We start from the raw sequence: 21,381 nt of genomic DNA, 5'->3' as shown, positions 1-21,381 counted from the left end.
CCAGGCTGCAGTGGCTGTGCACACACACACACACACACACACACACACATAGAGAGAGAGAGGGCAGAGTGAGGGAATGTAAACTAAACTGAACTTCCTCTGGTCTCATTGGTTGATTCTGTGCTCAGCGGTTTTGTCCTTGAGAATGTGCAGACATGGGCCAGATAATGTTCTGACACCAGACACTCTTTAGAACTCCAGAGCAACACTTACTCCCATCTTCTTCTTATTTTTCTCTGCTTCACTTTCTCTCTTCATTATTGCTAAGTATGTGAAAATATTTCTGTGCAGAAAACAAACCCCTTGAATTGCAAATACTTCTGGTTTATTTTGAACTTTTTATAATAAAATGTTCCAAATTAGACACTTATACACTAATAACATGAGAGATTTCATATACAAGTGTCGTTAAAAAAAATCCATTAACTGTAAAAAAAAAAAAATAACACAATGCTAAAGGGATTATTTGGAGGTCTGACTCAGTGCGTGAGACTACAAGCTTAGACCTTTAAAGCTCCAACCCCCCCTCTCTTATTTAGCCCCTAAGGATATTCAGAAACATGCATGGATCATTATTTTACCTCTTAATGTAAATTGGAGTTTTCCGTCTCTTCTTCTGTGTGTTGCAAGGTCAAAAATCTCCTTTTACCGTGCGCCCTATACGGTAAAGGTTTCTGCATAAGTCAGCATGCCAGCAGGGCAGCATGTATAGGAATCTCCCTGCAGCGGCACATAAACTGCCAAACCCAGTGATCTAAGTAGTGCATGCCAGCAGGCTGAATGCCAACGTTTCCATATTGATTTTAAGACTGGAAATGTTAGAAATGCTGAAGACAAAGACACTTTGGATGTCCAGTTTTGAAAAAAACAAATTAATTTTAGCTAAATAAGAGCTATTATGAGTGTGTGTGTGTGTGTGTGTGTGTGTGTGCAGAACATCACATATCACAGAATTAAAAAAAAAAAAGGTCTGAGAAGAATTCATTGCCATTTCAATGACTTTAATAAGCAAAATAGGAAACAATTTCTTCCAAAAACAACAACCAAAAAAGACAAAACAGAAACCAGCCTGAATGAATAGTTGAATTTTAAATGTAACTATTATTTATATAAACAGGATTGAAAATTGATCCCCATCATCATTTAATAACATGGAAATGGTGAAAACTAAACAACAACCCGCTGCTGTAGTTTCAGTTTGATTTCAACACAGTTGAATCAGTAACAAACCAAAGATTGTTAAAATGCATGACTTTTCAACAACAGTTTCAATGCAAGCACCATGCTCAATCGATATGATCAGATAGTTTAATTTAATCATTAAAATAAAAACTTTAACTATGCATCCGGCCAGCAGAACCAGAATCATAAAATAATAATAAAACAGACAAAAAAAAAAAAAGACATGGTATTAAACATGAAATATCGTTTTCATTTTGAGGATTTGCACAACCTGAGTCCCCTTTTTTAACTGACCGGCAGAGAAAAAAATCAGGAAAATACAGAGCTAATAGGCAGACTGTGTAAAACGTCTGTTTTTAAAATGTTTTTTTTAACTACACAGAACATTTCTAAAGAGTGAATTAATAGGTGTTAGTTTTGGGTTCACGTGCAGTCAATCTAAAAATAAAAACTGTGAAAAATGTATCAAATGGACACGTATTTGGAATCAAATTCAGTGTTTAAAGCAAAAAGAGAGCGTCTTCATAATGTTAATCAATAACTGCTGACACTTCCCTTGCAAAAATCCCAAATCTACACAATCTGGGTTTAATAACACTGCGGTCTCATGTTTGCCAAATATTAGCCTACTCCCAAACCTACACAGGCCTGTTTTTAATATTTTTTCCTAATATTATAATCATACTCCATCTTCCTGGAGGGAGGTCTGCACAAAGTTCAAAATGAAAACTCACAAATTATTATCCAAAAGTGCACTTTCGATACAGTTTGATGTATTTAATTGTAACTTTAAAAACCAAAAAAACCTTAAACTGCACCAGCATTTTAATCAAAAACGCACAAAGGATTTTGGAAAAAAGAGGGAGAGAAAAAGATGACAAGTAAATGATATGGAACACAACACAAAGAAAGAAGTTTAAACCAGCCTCCTTGATCTTGTTGTGCAGTTTTGCAGTTGCATAATATTTACAAGCCCAAAGGAATAAACAAAAAAAAAAAAAAGCACACCATGTGACACTGCACCGGCAGTGTGTGTCCCCGCTGGATTTCTCTAACACCAACCAACCCAAAAATAATAATAATACAAAATTAAAAGAAAAGTAAGATACTCTGGAGAAGCACAGATCAACAACATGCTCTTAATATACACGAGAAGATGAAAGTACAAAATAGAAATTATTACCGTACATGTCCAGCATGCAGGATTAATATTTAATGCAGATTTTTTAGTTTTAATATATATTCGAATATAACCAAGCAGGCAAAAAATCAATGAGATGTTGCATAAACGTCCCCGTCCCGTCGTGGGTTAGTAGACACAAGTTCATTTTGCATAAAGTGGAGTCCCAACTATGAGTCTCATGGTGTGTTGCAGGCTGAGGCCACCAGGCCTGCTTGTTGTTGTTGTTTCATAACTATGTCATCATTACTGGAGAACAACATTAGAAAACAACCGCCTCGCCGCCATCCCACACTATTAATTACAGGTTATCTTAAAAGCATGGAGCCCTAAAAGAGCGACACTTAAAAAAAAAAAAAAAAAATGAAATAAAGCAATAAAAGCTGACCTTCTCTGAAGAAAAGTAAAAGTCTCTTCACTACAAGCAACTAATCTACAAAGAAGATCAGACACCACGTTGCTTTGTATCTCAGTTGACACGTGGATGAGAGGTGGTTAAATATGAGAGGATTATTTAATGGGTTAGCTTTTTTTTTTTTAATAGGAATATAATTGTTACCGTTATTTGAGATAATCAGACAGTGTGGCTTTGTTTATGAGTGCAGGGATTACTGCTTGTTTCATCAGAAAAAGGGGAAAAAAGCGTTGGAAAAGTTTGCTCACATGAAGAACTCTGGAGATGAGGGGTTGTCACTGGTGGATCCGGCCTCGCGGAACCCGTTACTGCCCCCCGACCCCGACAGTTTCTCACACTTGAGTTTGTAGGCGTCCCTCTCCCTGGCCAGCCGGCTGATCTCCGCCTTCAGCTGCTCCACCTGGTTCATCAGCTGCGTCTTCTCGTTCTCCAGCACGTGCTTCTGCTGCACGCGCTTGTACCTGCAGGACTGCGCGTAGCCGCGGTTCTTCAGGGTCCTGCGCTTCTGCTTCAGGCGGATCACCTCGTCCTTGGTGAAGCCCCGCAGGTGTCTGTTGAGCTCCCGCACCGACATGGACACCAGCTGATCGTCCGAGAAGCGGTCCTCCACGTTCAGCCCGCCCCCGGAGCCGTGGTGCGCCCCCGATTGGCTGAGGTGGCCGTGCGGGTGGTGGTGATGGTGGTGGCGGTGGTGATGGAGCGGCTGGTGGGAGTCGGGTGACACTGGGGACGGGCTGTCGGGGTCTTGGCTGTGGTGGTGGTGATGGTGCTGGCTGTGCGGGTGGCTGTGTCCGCCCGGGTGTCCGGCCAGCTCCTCCGGGTGGTGTGGGATGCCCCCGGCGTATGGGTGGTGGTGCTGCTGGCCGTGCGGGTGGCTGTGGTGGTGGTGCGGACCTCTGTAGCCCTCAAAGGCGCCCTGTTGCTGCTGCAGCTGCTGCTGGACGTGCGCGGGTGGAGGGTGCCCGTGCGCTGTGGCTCCGATCAGGGCCTCCACTGCGTCCTCCGGGGTCAGGCTGAGGGTCTGAGGGTCGACCTGCGGATGAGGGTGATAACCGCTGTTCTGCATCCAGTACAACTCCTCTAGGTGGGTTTTCTGCTCCGTGGGGCTGAAGCTGGGTGAGGAGGGCACCGAGCTGCAGGGTGTGCTGATGGGGGTGGACGACACCGAGCCCTGGGGTTGGAGACGGTTGCACTGACGCACCCCGTTGCGATCCAGACCAGCCAGGCCTTCTTTCTTCACATCAAACTTCATCAGATCAAAATCATTGACGTACTCCAGAGCCAGAGGACTGCTGGGCAGCTCTGGGCCCATGCTCAGCTGCTCTGCGCTCATGGTACTGGAGCGACTCTTTCTGCTGATATGCAAATGTGTTTGCAAGTGTGGCAAAAACAAAAAAAAAACAAAAAGTGTCTCTTATTTATCAGCGTCTTTTCTCTCCTTTATACAACAGTTCTTTTGGCTCCTCCACAGCTGACTTGCTGCAGCATGAAACGGTTTCTTTGGTGAGGAGGAGGAGGAGGAGGAGGAGGAGGGGGGGAGGGGGGTAGAAAAAGAAAAAAAAAAAAGTTGTGGAGGAAAACTTTCAGACTAAAAGCTCAGCGCACGGTTTGCGTCATACAGCCTAGTTCTGCTGGGATAATCTGGCAGGAGAGTTCAGGCAGGAGGTAGAAAACAGTTCGTCTCAGTGCAAAAGCAAACACCTCAGTCCCTTCAGCAGAAGTGTCTTCACACAACACACACACACAAAAAAAAAATCAGCATAAATAAAGGATGAAAAATATACCAGTTTTTGTTCTCTGCGACGGGCACCAGTCCACGTAACTTCTTAAAGCTGTAAGTCCCCCTTTTTTTCTCCAGGAAAACAAAAGGAAACAAACGCTGCAGATTGAACAGTGCGTCTGATTCTCGCCGAGAAGAAAAAGAAGAAGCAGCTTTTCCAGCTCTGCACCGCAGAGGTTCAAAGGCTCTCCTCTCTCCCTCTCCCCACTCTCTGGTATCCAACACTGCGCTCGGAACCAGTCAGCGCTTTATCCTTATAGCGCACGGTGACGTAGGGGCTGAGGGCTGGTCCGGTGGCGCGCGGTTCTCCAATGGGGATGCGGGGACTGTGCGCTGTAAAGGAGGAAGAGGAGGGAGCACCATTCGGTTCCTGACATCTACAGACAGTCTGTTGACCGCCTCCCATAAAAGCAGGAGAGGAAGGAGGGAGGGAAAGTGGAGGAGAGAGTCGGAGAGAATTAGAAATGCCTTTACTAGACACTGGCTCTGTGACGCACCGCGCCTCGTCACACTCCGATCCCAATAAAAGTCATCGGAACCTGTTTAGTGCATATACACAACACATAATGCATTACAAAATAATCTATAAATAGCTTACACATATTTCTAACATTAAAAGAAGTTTTAGGCTCTGGCTTTTAATTGTTTTGTACAATACTTTTTTGGTCATTAACGCTGATTTTACGCACCCATTAATTTACATTTCTTAATTTTTTTTCCCCAAAATGTGCTTTAACTTGAAATATAACCAGTTATTACTGAGGTTTTATTCACCTAAAATAAAGCTCACAACCTTGTGAAATGAAAGCTGAAATCACCACATTTCCAGTTCTCTTTTCAGTTTTATTTTATACTTTGCTTTTAAAATGTTTGTCCTATAGTGTATGCACTTTATATATCTTTTGTCACTTTGTACAGCAGTTTGTCCCCCTCTCCCTTTTTTTTTTTTTTTTTTTTTTTTTTTTAAAGTGCTTTATAAATGAAGTTGGATTGGATTTTATGTCATCCTAGAGTCGTGTTTCCTGATGTGTGTGTGCTTGCATGACCATCACGACCCTGATGATGAAATCAGAGCAAACTTTGTCCACATCCATGAGTTTCTCCAAGGTCCCAACAAAAGAAACATCATCCTGACTCGGACCTTCTGATTCTCATCGGGCAGCAGCATCGTTCAAAAGAACGAGCACAAAACAGGCTCAAGGCTGCCCCTGCGTGGACATCACATGCACTGATGAACTGCTCTGATTCCCAACATTTCTTTTCATTCTGCACGTGGATGCATTTATTTTCGTGTAAATCTTTCACAATAATGTAAATATGCGCAACTGTGACTGATATTAACCATTAGTCTCCATCATCTGTGATTCACTCCATCACTCACATCATGGTTACTGTCTAACAGGTAGTTTGACCAAAACAGGCCCATGTACAGCATTGGCTGCATGTGTGTATAATTGACCTGATCTTTATGCTAAATGTTCCATCAAAAACAACAACAACAACAACAAAAGATAATAAGTTAGCTTTTCCCCCTAATTTGTGAGATCGACTGCGTAATCGTTTCCTTTCCTTCTCACGTGTGACCAGCTCCGATCAGCGCGCATTGATCGGGGGCTGATGCACGAGGATGCTGCCAAACAGAATCCAATAATTAGGAGTGTTTGGGTTTATTTTAAACCCATAATCCGTTTTAATTGAAATGTAGATTAATTAAGCATGAGCACATTTACGCAATTTTTTTTTTTGACAAAAATGGGATCGTTTTAGATTTTTTTTTTTTACTTGACCTTAACTGTATTATTTATTTATTTATTTTAATGCATCTACGCATATGATGAGCACGATGGCATTGCATTCCATGAACTTGTATAAAGGAAATCAAACATTCAGAGGTGTTGCAAAATTCACTATGTATGCGTTAGAAAGGAGCATCTTTTAAACAAACAACATCCTTAACATATCATTATTAATAATAATATTAATATTATTATAAATGTGCATTATTGTATACAGAATTAGACTGTCATAATTCAAGACGAATACGGTTTAATAGACGCATATTTGCATTGTTGACATAAACGTTAGTGATTATTCATCTGGCACCAAATTATTACCATATTGTACCCTATAGGTAAGGCTATATAATTTAGTTGTTGTTGTTATTATAATAATAATAATAATAAAAATTATTATTATTGATAATAATAATAATGCTATTTAGCTCACGAATGTTCGTCATCTAAAAGTGTGCCAAAGAAGCAGATTTTTAGGGATGCATTTGTTAATTAAATTAAATAAATAAAGTAAATAAAGCATGCAAATCGTATTTAAGTTCCTGTCGCACTTTCTTCATTTTCTGCACCTGCAAAGCAAAGCAAAGCTCCTCAGTTCTCTGCTCCAGGCTCACAGCGCCGTTAGTGAGCCGTGCCGTGCCGTGCCGACCTGAACCTCTCCCCATAGCGAGGCCGACCCGCCGGCAGCCCCATTAGGTTGTAATGCTCGCTGATATAAACCCAGTCCACCAGTCTAATAGATCCAGGCAGGCCCAGCCGGCGGCTCTTCCCCTTCGGTAATAACGGGCTGTAATGGAGAGACGGGATGTAAAAAAAAAAAAAAAAAAAAAAAAAGCGTCCATGTCAGCAGCATATCGGTGGTTAATGATCTAGTAAGTGATCTGTGTGCTTATGGACAGCGAAAAAAAAGTGTTGATGCGTGCTTATTTGGCCCTAATGAGAGTCCCATCCTACGGATTTTAGGAATGAATAACAGAAATAAAATCACCTTTAAAATGTTACATTTAACAGTTGACGCACGAGGCTGCGCTGGCTGCACAGCTTCCCACAGCTCCCATCACACCCAGTCTGTCTCACACTCCAGCATCGGGCCCGATGGTTTCCCGTCGGAGGCCCTGCTCTGTCCAGGGCAGGAGGAGAGCACGATGGGCTGCTCCAGCCTCAGATGTGGATTTCTATTCAGCTGGAAGATCATATTTATGAATATGACTGCAGATTCTACAAAAAAAAACCCTCCTTGGATGTGATCTCTCCTCCGGTCTGAACACAATCTGATCAACTGATCCACACCGAGGAATAGGAATCTACTTTTTCCTGATCCTGTCTCACTCTGAGGTACACATGCTGTTGGTTTCCATTGCTCTTCTTTGGGGGCTTTTCTGTGCGTAATGATGAACCGACCCTCCGAACACGATTGGACATGTTTCAGGTACCAAAGCTGAGCACAAAGGCCTGTGGAAAGGAGATGGTGAGCGATGGAGAATATGATGAGAGGAGAGATGATGCTTTTTACGCGCCTAAAAGAGACGCGCAAGTGTCCAATCTTGCGGTCACACGGCCTCTATCACCCTGTGCCAAACACCACGGACGCGTGAGTAAAGTATGCGCAATTGTGTAGACTTCATCACGATGAAATGATGAATTAGCTCAGCAGTCATTTTGAATAGAAATCAGATTTGAAGTAATAGGCTGTGAGCAAACTAACACATCATGTCCAAATCCAGTGCACATTTGTGTCCAAACGGGCTTTCCACATCCAGATTGTGTCCATTTGGCGTCACTTACTCACGCATTCTTGTTTACTCCAGACTGATTATCCCCGTGAAAACATGTATTATTGATACGCGTCGTCTGAGTAAACAGACAGAGGGCATGGTGCGGACCTCTCCCACCATGGAGGAGAAGAGAGGAGAGTGTTTGTGTTTAAACTTTATAATCATGTCTTTTTTTTCCTGTACAGACGTAAATCTGACTCTCAAAAGTTCCCCCCACTTTAGCGACGCTCACTATTTATTAAGTAAAAGTGTGAATTGTTCAAGCAGATGCACAGTGGGTTTATTTCTAATGACAGGGCGCCTCTTGTGGTGCATTCACTCATTGCTACCTGCTATTCAGTGCATCATCTATGACATGCAATATTCCTTGTGTGTAAACTCCTTCAACATCAAGTTGAAGTATTTGTGAAATGGCAGGGAGACAATAAGCGTATAAAAATATGAAGGGGAGGCTAAGGCATATAATTGTAGGCCTTTTCTGAGATTAGAAGCCTCTGATTGACATGTAGTAAATATAACAACAAATAAATGTCACTACGCACTGTACTGGCTTCATCCCAGCAGAAAACGGACAATAAATCTGCCTTTAGCTGTGGTCATTTCATTAATGTAAATTGCAATGCTATGTACAACAGTTTGGCTTCCCTCCAGTTGGCATCTGGGTTCAGGCTTATGCAAGATACTGGGGTTTTTTAGCACAAACTGGGGGCTGAGCAAACCACAGAATGTAGGCAACGCCACAAGAGAAGAATAGCAGAGAGCAAGCATAACGTAATTAAAGACGAGATTCTTCAGTCATAACCACATCTTACATCTGTTTTTTTTTTTCCTCAGACAATAACTGGCTACTGTAATCATAAGGATACACAAAAATGACTTCTTTTTTTTCCTATTCTACTTTGTATTAGAAAATCAAATGCAATCATTGAAACTGAAAAATAGGTCATTTTTAAATGAAAAACATCACAACATGTACTTCAGGTTGTTAATAAAACTGATACATAACAATGGTACATTTCCAAGAATCATATTATCTCTTAAATCTCCTCCTAAGATTAATATGTCAGCGTTGAAACATATCCATTTATATCCTTAATTGTCTGCATATGTAGCTGTCGGAGCAGATGGCTGCAATACATTAAACCTTGACTTCATATAATATTCTGGAATAAATGCATCATCCTCTATAGAGTCCATCCAGCACTGGTGTGTTATTAAGCTAAAAGTAAAGAGGGGGGGTTTAATAGGCCTCAAATTGCTTTGTGTAATCTCTGAGAAGACTTTTTATTTTCCTGTCAAGTGTGTAAAGCATAAATGTTTATGATCAGAGTTGGTTGGTTCACTATGTCTGCTGGTGCAACTGGTATAAACACTGCCTGTAGCAGTGAGCAAGTCAGCTTTATGGAGGTGTAGGAGTGTAGGTGTGATTGATCAGGATGTGGGTGAATGGGTGGATGATGCAGCAGGAGATTTTAGCACAGACATAGGCAACTGGCAGCCCGGGGGCCACATGCGGCCCTCTGTCTAATTTTATGTGGCCCCCAAAACAAAATTGTCAGTAGGAAGTTATATGAAGCCCAACATAACACAGTGGTAGAGTGGGTCGACCAATAACCGAAGGGTTAGGGGTTCCAATCCAGCTCTAGCCAAGTCATTGTCGTTGTGTCCATGGGCAAGGCACTTTACCCACATTGCTTTGCATGAATGTGTGAGTGAGTGTTGGTTGTGGTCGGAGGGACCGATGGCTCACTATGGCAGCCTCGCTTCTGTCAGTCTGCCCCAGGGCAGCTGTGGCTGCAATAGTAGCTTACCACCACTAAGTGTGGAGTGAAAGAATAATGCTCAATGAAAAGTGTTTTGAGTGTCTTTGATAAAGCGCTATATAAAATCCAATGCATTATTATCATTATAACACACATAACTCCAGAAACACAGAAAATGACAGCAAAATGTCAATGAAAGTACACAAAATGATCAAAAAGACACACTAAACAAGCACTTGAACACAAATCAATAATAAAGACAACAACATATACAAAAGGACTTCAAAGGCCCACAGACTGCCAACAAAATTGCACAAAATGACAGAAAAGTACACAAATAGACAACACAAAAAAAATAACAAAAACACACAAATAGACAATAACACAAAATATAACAAAAACACACAAAAAGGCAACCCACATTTGCCATATTGACAAGAAATTAGACAAAACTAATTAAAAAACACAGGAAATGTCTAAAAACTCAAAAAACACCAAGAAAACTAAAACAAAGACAAAACCCTTTGTTGTTTTCTGTGTTAATGCTCTGATTAGTCATTATTCTAAATACTGACATAAATGTTGATAATGTGGCCCTCACATTTTTTTGGGGCCCGCTCTGATAGGAGTTGCCCATATCTGTTTTAGAAGTGTTGAGTCAAACCAATGCCCCCCCCCCCATGGCAGGTTGTTCACAGCTGATGTAAAGTTAACCTTCTTATCAAACATCTCAACTCATCTCTCCACTCTGCTTCTCTTCATTCACACCCCACTCTACCTCAGTGAGTAACCACCCCCCTCTCCTCCCCCTCCCTCACCCCTCTCCTCTTGCCCCAGCCCTCGTGGCCCTGCCCACCCTGGGTCATTTATCACAGGCCAGGAGGGGAGCCCTCAGGCCTGCAGGCCCCTGTCAGTCCCCGCAATCGCCTCTTTGTGGCTCCCAGCAAACAAGTGTCGGATCAGCAAAAGTCTATTAAAGCCTGGTGGGCCTTTCTCAGCCAATTGGGTTCGGGTCAGTGAGCTGCTCTCTGCGCTGCTCCGAGAGCTCTTTGTGTCGCCACCGTTCGCTGACACAGATCCTCACAAGATTAATGATTCTTAGCAGCCATTTGAGTCTCATTCACAGGATCCCTCTCTCTTTTTTCCCTTTTTTCTCTCCACTCCTTCTCTTTTTTCTCTCTTCACCTTTTAACTGATTTCTCATCTATTTTTTTCTCTTTTTTTGTGGTTTCCCTTTCTCCTTCATGTTGTCTCTCTACACCAGAGGTGGCCCTCCCTCGGTCTGATTTTGAATGGCCCCTAAAACAAATTCCCAAAAATTTTATTTCAAGAAGTTGGACTCTCAAAACACACAAATCGAGAGCAAAACGCACAAAGCACACAAAAAATTCCAAAAATACAACAAAGGCAGACACAACAACCACTTAAACTTCAATGACACACAAACTGTCAATACAATTGCACAAAAAGAGAAAACAACAACAAAAATGCAGAAAATGACAGAAAAATACACACACTTACAACAAGAACACAAAAAATAATAAATGCTCAATAACAATTAATGCTCAGATCAGTCATTATTCGAAATGCTGACATGAATGTTGATAACGTGGCCCTTGGATAGGATGCAATCACATTCTTGTGGCCCCCGCTGTAATACAGTTGCCCATCCCTGTTTTACACCAACCCCTTTAATTGTTGATGAATCATTTCTCATCCTAAGGTCACCATGCAGACAGGTTTAATTGCCACTCATGCTAATCTCCTCTTCGTTTTCTAATTGCTTTGGATGTAGCCTACAGATTGAAGGATCAAAACAAAAACCTGTTCCCGTAGCTGTTAGTAGCAGAGTGATGAGCTGCTGTCTGATAAATACCAGAGATGTTAAAAAAAACAGCTCGAGTATCCACATTACAGTCCTGGCAGGCTTCCCCGCAGCATGCCTCCAGAGGCTTGGAGTAATTTGAAATCTTAGAGCCACTTCCACAACTTCCATGTTGCCATGTTCTCAGTGTTGTTTCCAGTAATTACTGCAGGTTAAGTGCACGTCCCGGAGCCCAAGGAGGCAGCTCTATCCCTCACCTGGGACATGACTCAGCACAGCTCAGGTCATCCGGCTATTTCTCTGACCACTGGACCACACCCCAGCCTACTCTAAAGCCACAGGACAATCACTGTTTACAAAGGACTTACTTTCACTTCCATCATGAAAGGTAATGGTAGTTTTATTTACAGGCTGAACTGTTTGTAAAGGATGGCTCCGCTTTTATAACTTCAAATGAAGAAGGGAACTTTAAAAATAAAAAAAAAAAGTGTGTGCAATTTCCCAGCACTTAAATGTGAGTTAGAAATATGGCTGTTCCAACTGGAAGTATCATTTTGGAAAGCAGTGTTGTGATATGAATTTGTGTCGTAATCTAGTCATATATTGAGTTGTGTCCTACAGGGTCATGGGGGGTCTGGTCCTGGTCCTGGTCCTGGTCCTGGTGCCTGTTGCTGATCACATGGGCATGAGGTAGGATTTTTCTTGAGAGGGATGCTAGTGTGCTGCAGGGCAAACACACACATAAAGACAAACAACGCAGTAATTGATAGACTTCCAATGACTGTTTTTGGACTGTGAGAGGATTCATTCATATGTGGAGTATGTGCGGGGGGGGGGGGAGCTAGCTTGTTTATGTCGCCATTTTTTTTCAAAGTTTTAATCCCTTAAAAGCGCGAACGAGTGAGAACATCCATTTTGACCCGTATTCGGGACGGTGCACGTTGGCGTGACCAATCATTTTTGCATTATCGTATATGCTACACACATTGCGGTTGGTGCAAATCGTGGTCTATACGTTTTTGAGACAACATTTCTAACCCCTAGTTTAGGATCTTAAATGAATAAAAGGTATGAAGGTGTGTCCACATTGTACTCCAGGGTAGGGGTCAATTATAACTGTAATTGTGTGATTGATCATTAATTACAATTATGTCATAATTGTAATTGCACATTGAAAAATCTGTTGCTGTCGTAAATATATTTAAATTGTAATTTAGTTCAGATAATTGACTTTGTAATTGTAATTCCCATGAAAATTCTCGAAAATAATTATAATGCAAAACTGGGCAACCATGTTACAGTTCCATGTAGAGCTCTACACATATGTAATTGTTAAAATATGTTTCATATCAAGCTTTCCCACATTTTACCATTTAAAAAAATTCAATCAAGTGGTGCACTGACACTATATTTTCATTGTACAGGAAGCCTAATAAGGTAATCAATAGTTTTTAGTGTATTTTACAGCTGATTTAGTATGTGTTATCTTAACTGTAATCTAATTGTAATTGGAAAAAATGCTGGTCACTGTAATCGTAATTGAGTTGTAATTCCCGTAAAAACGGGAATATGTAATTGACCCCAACCCTGTCGTACTCGTCATCAATCTGGTTTAAGATACTAAATGAATGATTTCTGTTAAATGTTAAACCTTAAAAATTACATTAAATACAGTGAATAAATGATTGAAAGAGTTTAAAACAGAGCACTGAATAAAAGATGACTTCATTTACCATCAGTTTAATTTACTAATGCAGTGGATGGTTCTATAGACTTTAAAGAGTCACAGTTACAACCTAATAGATCCAACATGTTGACTGGTGGTGCAGGGACAGCAGGGAAAGGGAAAGTTTAAGCAGATGTATTGCCTGTATTACTCTTCATATGAGCTGGTGAAACTGTCAGAGGCTGGTGGGTCAGTGTTTACTCCTGCCCAGTACTCTCCCAGTGTGTTTACTGGATGTCTGTTTCAGCCTCTCAGCACTGAATGGATGAGCCCAGCCGAGCTGCGTGTCCATGTGTCACGTGTTTCCTGTACGATTAATGCTGTGTGTGTGTGTGTGTGTGTGTGTGTGTGTGTGTGTGTGTGTGTGGTGATTGTTTGTATGTGCGGCTTGGTGCAAATGGTTATAGATGGGACGACACTACCACGCTGGCAGTCTGAATCATTACTCACACAGATAAGGAGAGACCCCGGACTGAGGAACCCCTAACATCCTCCACCCTTTTTACACAGGTGCTACACACACACATACAGTATACACACACCTACACTCTCACACACATACAGCTTTCTAATCTTTGTTTGCACCTTTGCCTCTTACTAGTTTTTTTATGCTTCCTTTTAATTTCTGTTAATTCATTTTCTTTGTCACTTTAGCTCCTGATTTCCAGAAGAGCCATTGGCATCAAAAGCTCCCGAGGTGTGTAACAACAAGGAGGAACCTGTTACCTACAAATTTAAAGACATATACATACAATGCAATGGAAATTACAACTGTAACTTACTTCACAATATAGTAATGGGGATTTCTTTGTCAGAATTTACATTAAGATTGTGATTAAAGAGTAACTGAACCCCAATATAATATTTATTCCGCTGAAAACAAAAGTATTTGGTATGAAGTAGTGTGTTACAAGCGTTTCACTTTGGTGTATTTTGTTATAAAATGTAAGAGTGACTGCCCTCGATGGGTTGAAACCTAGGTATTACAATACAATTTTGCTATTGGCTGAAAATGCTGGTTTGTCACATTTTGGTGGCTTCTAACATCAGGAACCACCACTGTTGGTCCCGCCCCTCCTATACACTATATATATAGCACCTGTCAGTTCTGCAATCTGTGGTGGGTTGGATTGAGAGAATTGTGAACAGAGAGCTATATATAGTGTAATATTTAGTGAGTATTGAATAGGTGGTTAACATTGCATAGATCAGGGGTGTCAAACTCATATAGTTCAGGGGCCAAATATGGAGCAATTTGATCTAAAGTGGGCCACAGATTTTATGCAGGAAAAGGAGTAATTTCAACATTATTGTGCCCTAGTTTGCACTTCTACGTATACATTAAATAAGAAACGGACCATATCCAAGCAATAAGTGATAGAAATCAGTCCCAACAGGGTCTTTACTTTAAATTTCCTAGATTTTGTGACAAATTTCTATTTAATTAAGGGAAATATTGTATCATAATTTGAGGAAAATTTAAGGACTTTTGTAAGAATTTGGAGTTTTTCAACTGTTTAACATTAAAAATGACTGCAATCATGTGATATAAGCATCTGGAAAACTGTGAGCAAACAAATAATGTTGAGTTTCATTTACACATTGATTCATGTTTTCTCTGTCATTTTTACTTTCTCCTGTAGGTTAAATGATGCTCCAAAGGGCCTGATTTGGCCCCCGGGCCTTGAGTTTGACACATGTGGCATAGATTGATTTTTGGAGATTGTATAGTATAGACTGGGTGTGGCTTAACTGCTCCAGGAGCCCCGCCCATAATCAAGGCATTTTTAAAATAAATTTCAGACTAGGTGCACATAAGCCAACACCTTGGGATAGTATTTTTTTCTGAAGCACCCTATTGGTTCCTATTTTACCTAGTTAAATGAATGAGAACACTTACAGCCTCATCATTAAAACCGCTGTAATCAAACCTCTGCTTAAAAAAAAACAACCCTTGATCCAAGTGACTTGTCCAATTATAGGCCAATATCAAATCTCCCTTTTGTTTCCAAAATTCTTGGAAAAATCATTGCAGGTCAACTGTGTGATCACCTTCATAGAAACAATTTATACGAGAGCTTTCAGTCTGGTTTAGAGCCCATCACAGCACAGAGACTGCCTTAGTAAAAGTAACCATTGATCTCCTCTTAGCATCAGACAGAGGGTTGGTCTCAGTTCTGGTGCTCTTAGATCTCAGTGCAGCCTTTGATACAGTGGATCATCATTTTACTGCTTCAGAGACTGGAAAGCGTTTTTCGGATTAAAGAAACAGCGCTAAGTTGGTTTAAATCCTACCTATCAGACAGAACCCACTTTGTTCATGTTAACACTCTCTCCTCAGCTCAGAGTTAATCATGGAGTTCCACAAGGTTCAGTTTTGGGACTGATACTCTTTACATTATATATGCTTCCACTAGGTAACATTATCAGAGAACGTAATATAAATTTCTATTGCTATGCAGATGATAAACAGCTCTATTTCTCAATGAAATTAGATGAAACTTATCAGTTATTAAAACTCCAGGCTTGTCTTAAAGTGATCACATCCTGGATGAGCTGTAACTTTCTCCTTCTTGACCATTATAAAACTGAAGTGATTTTATTTGGTTCAAAACACCTTAGAGAGAAATTATCAGAGTAAATAGTGTCTCTGGATGGCATTACTCTGTCACCCAGCACCACAATAAAAAAAAAACAAAACTTAGGCGTTATCTTTGATACAGACTTATCCTTTAACTCTCATATTAAAAAAATCACAAGTACAGCCTTCATTTGCCTAAGTAATATCGCTAAAATCAGGAACATCCTAGCTGAGAGTGATGCTGAAAAACGAATCCATGCATTTGTTATATCTAGATTGGATTATTGTTACTCTCTACTCTCAGGATGTCTCAATAACTCATTAAAAAGTCTCCAGTTAATTTAGAATAGTAACAGGTACTAACAGGAGAGAGCATATTTCTCCAGTATTAGCTTCCCTTCATTGGCTTCCTGTAAAATTTAGAATAGAGTTCAAAATCCTCCTGTTAGCCAACAAAGCTCTACATGATCAAGCTCTTAAAAACCTATTAGTGCCTTATCGTTCGGGCAGAACACTCTCAGTTTGCTGGTCTTCTTGAAGTTCCTAAAGTGTCCAGAAGTAGAACAGGAGGCAGAGCTTTCAGCTACCAGGCTCCTCGCTTTTGGAACCAACTCTCAGTCTCAGTATGGGAGGCTGCTACTCTCTCTACATTTAAAGCTAAACTCAAAACCTACTTATTTGCTAAAGCGTATATCGTATAACCTAAAATGGACATGGTCTCGTCTGTAATCACTGACCATGAGTCAACACCTCAGACCATTACATGCGACCATTAAACTCAAAACCTACTTATTTGCTAAAGGGTATACTTTATAGTTGCGTTAAATTAAAATGGACAGGGTCTCGTCAGTAATGGTCACAATGACAGACCATTACGTGCGCCCAGTACAAGACAATGTCTTGTCTGTCATAGTCGTATTTCAGACCATGGCAGACGCAGCAAGACGTTAACCTAACCACGAGGAACGAAGCCCAAAACCATGCTGGCAGACCTGCTCATAGTGTATCATGTTTTTCTGCAGTCTGTGCCTTCTCCTCGCTCTTCTCTCCCTTTTCTGTTTCAGGTGTCTTGATGCTGGAGCTGGTTCCTGATCAATGGTTCATGCCTCAACTAGTCTGGGACACTCTGATGTTTTATCTTTCTATCTTGTTCTGTTCATCCTTCTGTCCACTAACCCCAACCAGTTGAAGCAGATGGTTGCCACCTCTGAACCTGGTTCTGCTGGAGATTTCTTCCTGTTAAAAGGGAGTTTTTTCTTCCCACTGTTGCTAAATGCTTGGTCATGTGGATCTTGTTGGTTTCTTTCTTTTTTACTAAGAACTTTATATTTTGTTAATGGCATTGAGATGATTTTGTTGTAATTTGCACTATATAAATAAAGTTGAATTGAATTGAATCATGGAGAGGGTATTGCCCCTAAACAAAGCAACAAAAATGCAACATCACGAAGCATCCTCATGGAAACCTCAGTTTCTCATGACTAAAAATAAAAAAAGAGAACATTACGAGTGTTTTGTTTTTATTTAAATGTGCAATGTGTTTTCATACATTTGAAACCAATCAAGATATGTTTGTGGTTTGCTGTAGTCGAGCACGTCTGGTGTTTATAACACATATGCATGAGCGTTCTGCGTACATTGGGGCATGTATGCATGTGTTAGAATGGGGGTGTTCATGTAGGAAGAGAGTCAGTAAATAAATCTGTTTGGGGATTGGGGCTGTGGGGATGAAATATGGTCTCGGGGATGTGGAGCAATGTGAAAAACTCAGCAGCGCCAGGGGAATAACAAATCTCCCGATGTCGCTTCGCTGCAAAATAAATACACTCCCTTGTACAAGTCATCCATCTGAACTATGAGTCGCAACAAAGACGCCCTCAATACATCCGCAACACACACGCCCACACTTGCACCCAGCACAACACGGCCGTCCCTGTGTACTTACACCTTTTTTTTTTTTTTAAATTAATTTATCTGATTGTTTGCTTGGTTGTTATCATAAATGAAACCTGTTTGGGGGATATTATTTCATCTTATTGATGAATGGAAAGAAATCAACACACTTTCCTTCTTCTCCATCAGTATAATGCTGTGTGTTTTAATAGGTGGAGAGGGGAGTTGCAGATTGCAAGATGGGGGGGGATGGGGTGTGATGGGGGCGTGGGTGTTTTAACTGATGATCGATCATGGGGGATTAAATAATTAAATTTCAGCCATGACAATTTAAAAGTCTCCCAGCATAATGTCTACTGACTGAGGGAGGAAGGAGGGAGAGATGAAAGATTCGGCCTCCAGTGATGAAACCAGATCCTGCAGTGAACACTTTACATGTGAACCTGTGTGTGTGTGTGTGTGTGTGTGTGTGTGTGTGTGTGTGTGTGTGTGTGTGTGTGTGTGTGTGTGTGTGTGTGTGTGTGTGTGTGTGTGTGTGTGTGTGTGTGTGTGTGTGTGTGTGTGTGTGTGTGTGTGTGTGTGTGTGTGTGCGTGCGTGCGTGCGTGCGTGCGTGCGTGCGTGCGTGCGTGTGTGCATGACAAATAAGGATGTACAAACCGCCGTGCAGGCATCAGTGATTCTTCTTCACTTTTGGTATAAGTGTTACTCTTTTTGCAAACACACTATTACTACGGCAACGGCTGTGCTTTGAGCTCTCACGGTGGGTGGTATTAATCTCTATTTAGAAGAAGAAGACTCACTAACCATAAGCATGGTTTAGTAACTATTGCACTATAAGGATAAAAGTGTTTTTTAGGGTTTGATTTTTGTTCTTTCTTTAATGAATGTCTATTCACTCGTTAATTAGGTCATTTCATGTGTGTGCATGTGTTGAGTTTTAGTCATATTCTGACTAAAATGCAACTTAGGTTTAGTCAAAATTTAGTCATTAAGACTATTTCAGTTATGTCTAGTTCACATGTGTCAAACTCATGGCCCGGGGGCGAAATCTGTCCCTTTGGAGCATCCAATTCAGCCCACAGGAGAAAACATGAATCTTTGTGGAAATAAAACAATATTTGCAGAAGCTCACAGTATTTCCCATTGCTTATATCACATGATTGCAGTCATTTTTAATGTTAATGTTGAAAAAATCTAAATATTCTTACAAAATCCTTTTATTTTCCTCGAATTATGACACCATATTTCCCTTAATTAAATAGAAATTATTCACAAAAAATGAGAAAATTTCAAGTGAAGATCCTGTTGGGGCTGAAACTGTATATATCACTTATTGCTTGGATATGGTCGGTTTCTTATATATTTTTTATTTTATGTATACAAAAAAGTGCAAACCAGGGCACAATAATGTTGAAATTACTCGTTTTCAAGCAGAACATCTGTGGAGCACTTGAGATCAAATTGCTCCGTCTTTGGCCCCTGAACTAAAATTACTTTGACAACCCTGGTCTAGTTGATTCAGTTGAATAACATAAAAACTTAAAAAAAAAAAAAAAAAAAAAAGATTACATGACCATTTATTATCCTAATGTGGGATGGTATTAATATTTGTAATTACACACAGAAAGCTTTGATGTGATCGATGCATATACAAGACCACATGATCACATGAGTTCTGAATGGATTTCGTCCCATGTGACGAAACTATAAATATATTTTGATATCGTTTAAATTAGTCATAGTCTCATTATTGTCACTTAAAGAAATGTAGTTGACAAAAACTATGACGAAAATCTTCAGTCAACAAAATTAACAGCGTGTGCGTGTGTGTGTATGTGTGTGGTTGTGGGCGGGGGTGGGGGTGGGGGGGGTCATTCTGTCCATCTAGGATAAATATTAGCTCCCGTTGTTTGCAAACAGGTGATATATGGAGGCCATATCTCTCGGTGATGAATGTTTTTTAGAAATTTCCTCTCCTTTATCAATTGACTAACAAACCCATGAATCACTAGCACTCTCTCTCTCACTCCCCATATAAATTAAATAACCCGCTCTTTCCCTCTCCTCTCTGCTGTTTACACTTCCTCTGATCTGCATGTTGGCTCCTCCTGATTCCACACGCTTTATGATTGCCCTTCACCTTCATTGGTTTTGTCGTCACTTGCGACCCTTGCTTCGCGAACACACTCCTTAATTGACGTTGAAGGCATGTTATCTTACAGTCGACGTTACATTTCCGTCCTATGTTTCTATGTAATGTGATGGAGACAGCAGAAGTGCTTTTCCCTGATTGCTACTTTGTCTTCAAGCGTTTTATTTGATGTGCCCATCATCAGAAAATGTCTAACGTACTTACGGGCTAATCATCACAAGTGAAAATATGTTCGCCTATCTCCGTTTATCGCCATGACGCTCTTTAAATCTGCTGTCTTTCAGATGTGTGCCGAGTAAAGAGCTACAGGCTGGAGCGGGGTGGTTTCCCTCTCCTCACGAGACGATGACAGGAGGCCGTTACGCCGGTGTGCCATATTGTAAACTACTCATCATTAGTGGGCCCATCCCAGCTAATGACCGCAGTGGAGATAAACAGGAGCGATGTGGAGAGCCATCTTAATCAAGAGGGCTGTTAAAAATCGAGGCTCTGTCATTAAGCACAGCTGTATCACACCAGGATATGGGAGACGTTGAGCTGTAAAGCTGGGCAGGGAAGCTGGATTCAATTCCAGCCTACAGCTCTACGGGGGGTCCAGTGTCGCTGTGATTGCCCCCTTAAATATGAAATGATACCGAATAGAAAGATAAGTGCTTAAAACATTAAGTCAAATAAAAATATTACCCATCATTAAAAGGCTCCAGTCAGAGCCTTCCAGGGATTCTCCCAAACTTTGGAAAGGAAGGAGGAAGGAAAGGGATGATTGTGTCATTTCTATGAGTTCTCCTCCTTTGCTCACTGTCTCCTCTGCTCTGTTTACATAGCACTCCCATTGCTACTCATCGCTCGTCCCCAAATTTGCAGAGAAAACAAATACATCCAGTTAAACTCTGAAATACTACCAAATAAAACATCTCAGTAGGATTTGTTCATATTTACAGGTCAATAAACTTCTAATTTTGGCGAATGTATTAAGACAACTATAACCTATGACCCAATCTATATATAAAAAGCTATGAATCATATCTGCTATCTATCATGTCATACGATCATTTATCTATGATATCCTAAACCTTACTGGCAACATGTTGAAAGACTTTAATCTCTTTATTGAGTACTAATTTCTCCATATCAGACGGATGAATAGATAAAATACATATGGAAATAATTCGAAGACATGTAGAGTTGAACATAATCTTGCCAATTAACCAAATTCAACTATGAGATATTTGTAAATGTTGGCTACACTTCTAATTGGTAAAAAGGTGACACTCATGTTTCCTGTTTAGAAAAAAAAACACATTTTTCCTTATTT

General features: G+C 40.6%; 1 protein-coding gene and 1 long non-coding RNA gene across 2 annotated transcripts; one reads left to right on the top strand and one right to left on the bottom strand.

Annotated features, from left to right (window-relative positions):
- Positions 1-984: 984 nt before the first annotated feature.
- Positions 985-4,770, bottom strand: mafba (MAF bZIP transcription factor Ba). The gene has a single exon (XM_028453645.1). It carries the CDS (start codon positions 4,108-4,110, stop codon positions 3,022-3,024), a length of 1,089 nt encoding a protein of 362 aa, XP_028309446.1. The 5' UTR covers positions 4,111-4,770; the 3' UTR covers positions 985-3,021.
- A 6,619-nt stretch (positions 4,771-11,389) lies between these two features.
- LOC114467285 (uncharacterized) lies at positions 11,390-20,915 on the top strand. The gene is made up of 5 exons (XR_003674505.1): positions 11,390-12,101; positions 12,335-12,403; positions 13,847-13,949; positions 14,094-14,136; positions 20,351-20,915. It is a non-coding gene; the product is annotated as an uncharacterized LOC114467285 (long non-coding RNA).
- Positions 20,916-21,381: the final 466 nt, after the last annotated feature.

The sequence above is a fragment of the Gouania willdenowi genome, chromosome 7, assembly GCF_900634775.1.
Source record: "Gouania willdenowi chromosome 7, fGouWil2.1, whole genome shotgun sequence".
Classification (NCBI taxonomy): Eukaryota; Metazoa; Chordata; class Actinopteri; order Blenniiformes; family Gobiesocidae; genus Gouania; species Gouania willdenowi.
This window is presented reverse-complemented; position numbering and strand designations above follow the sequence as displayed.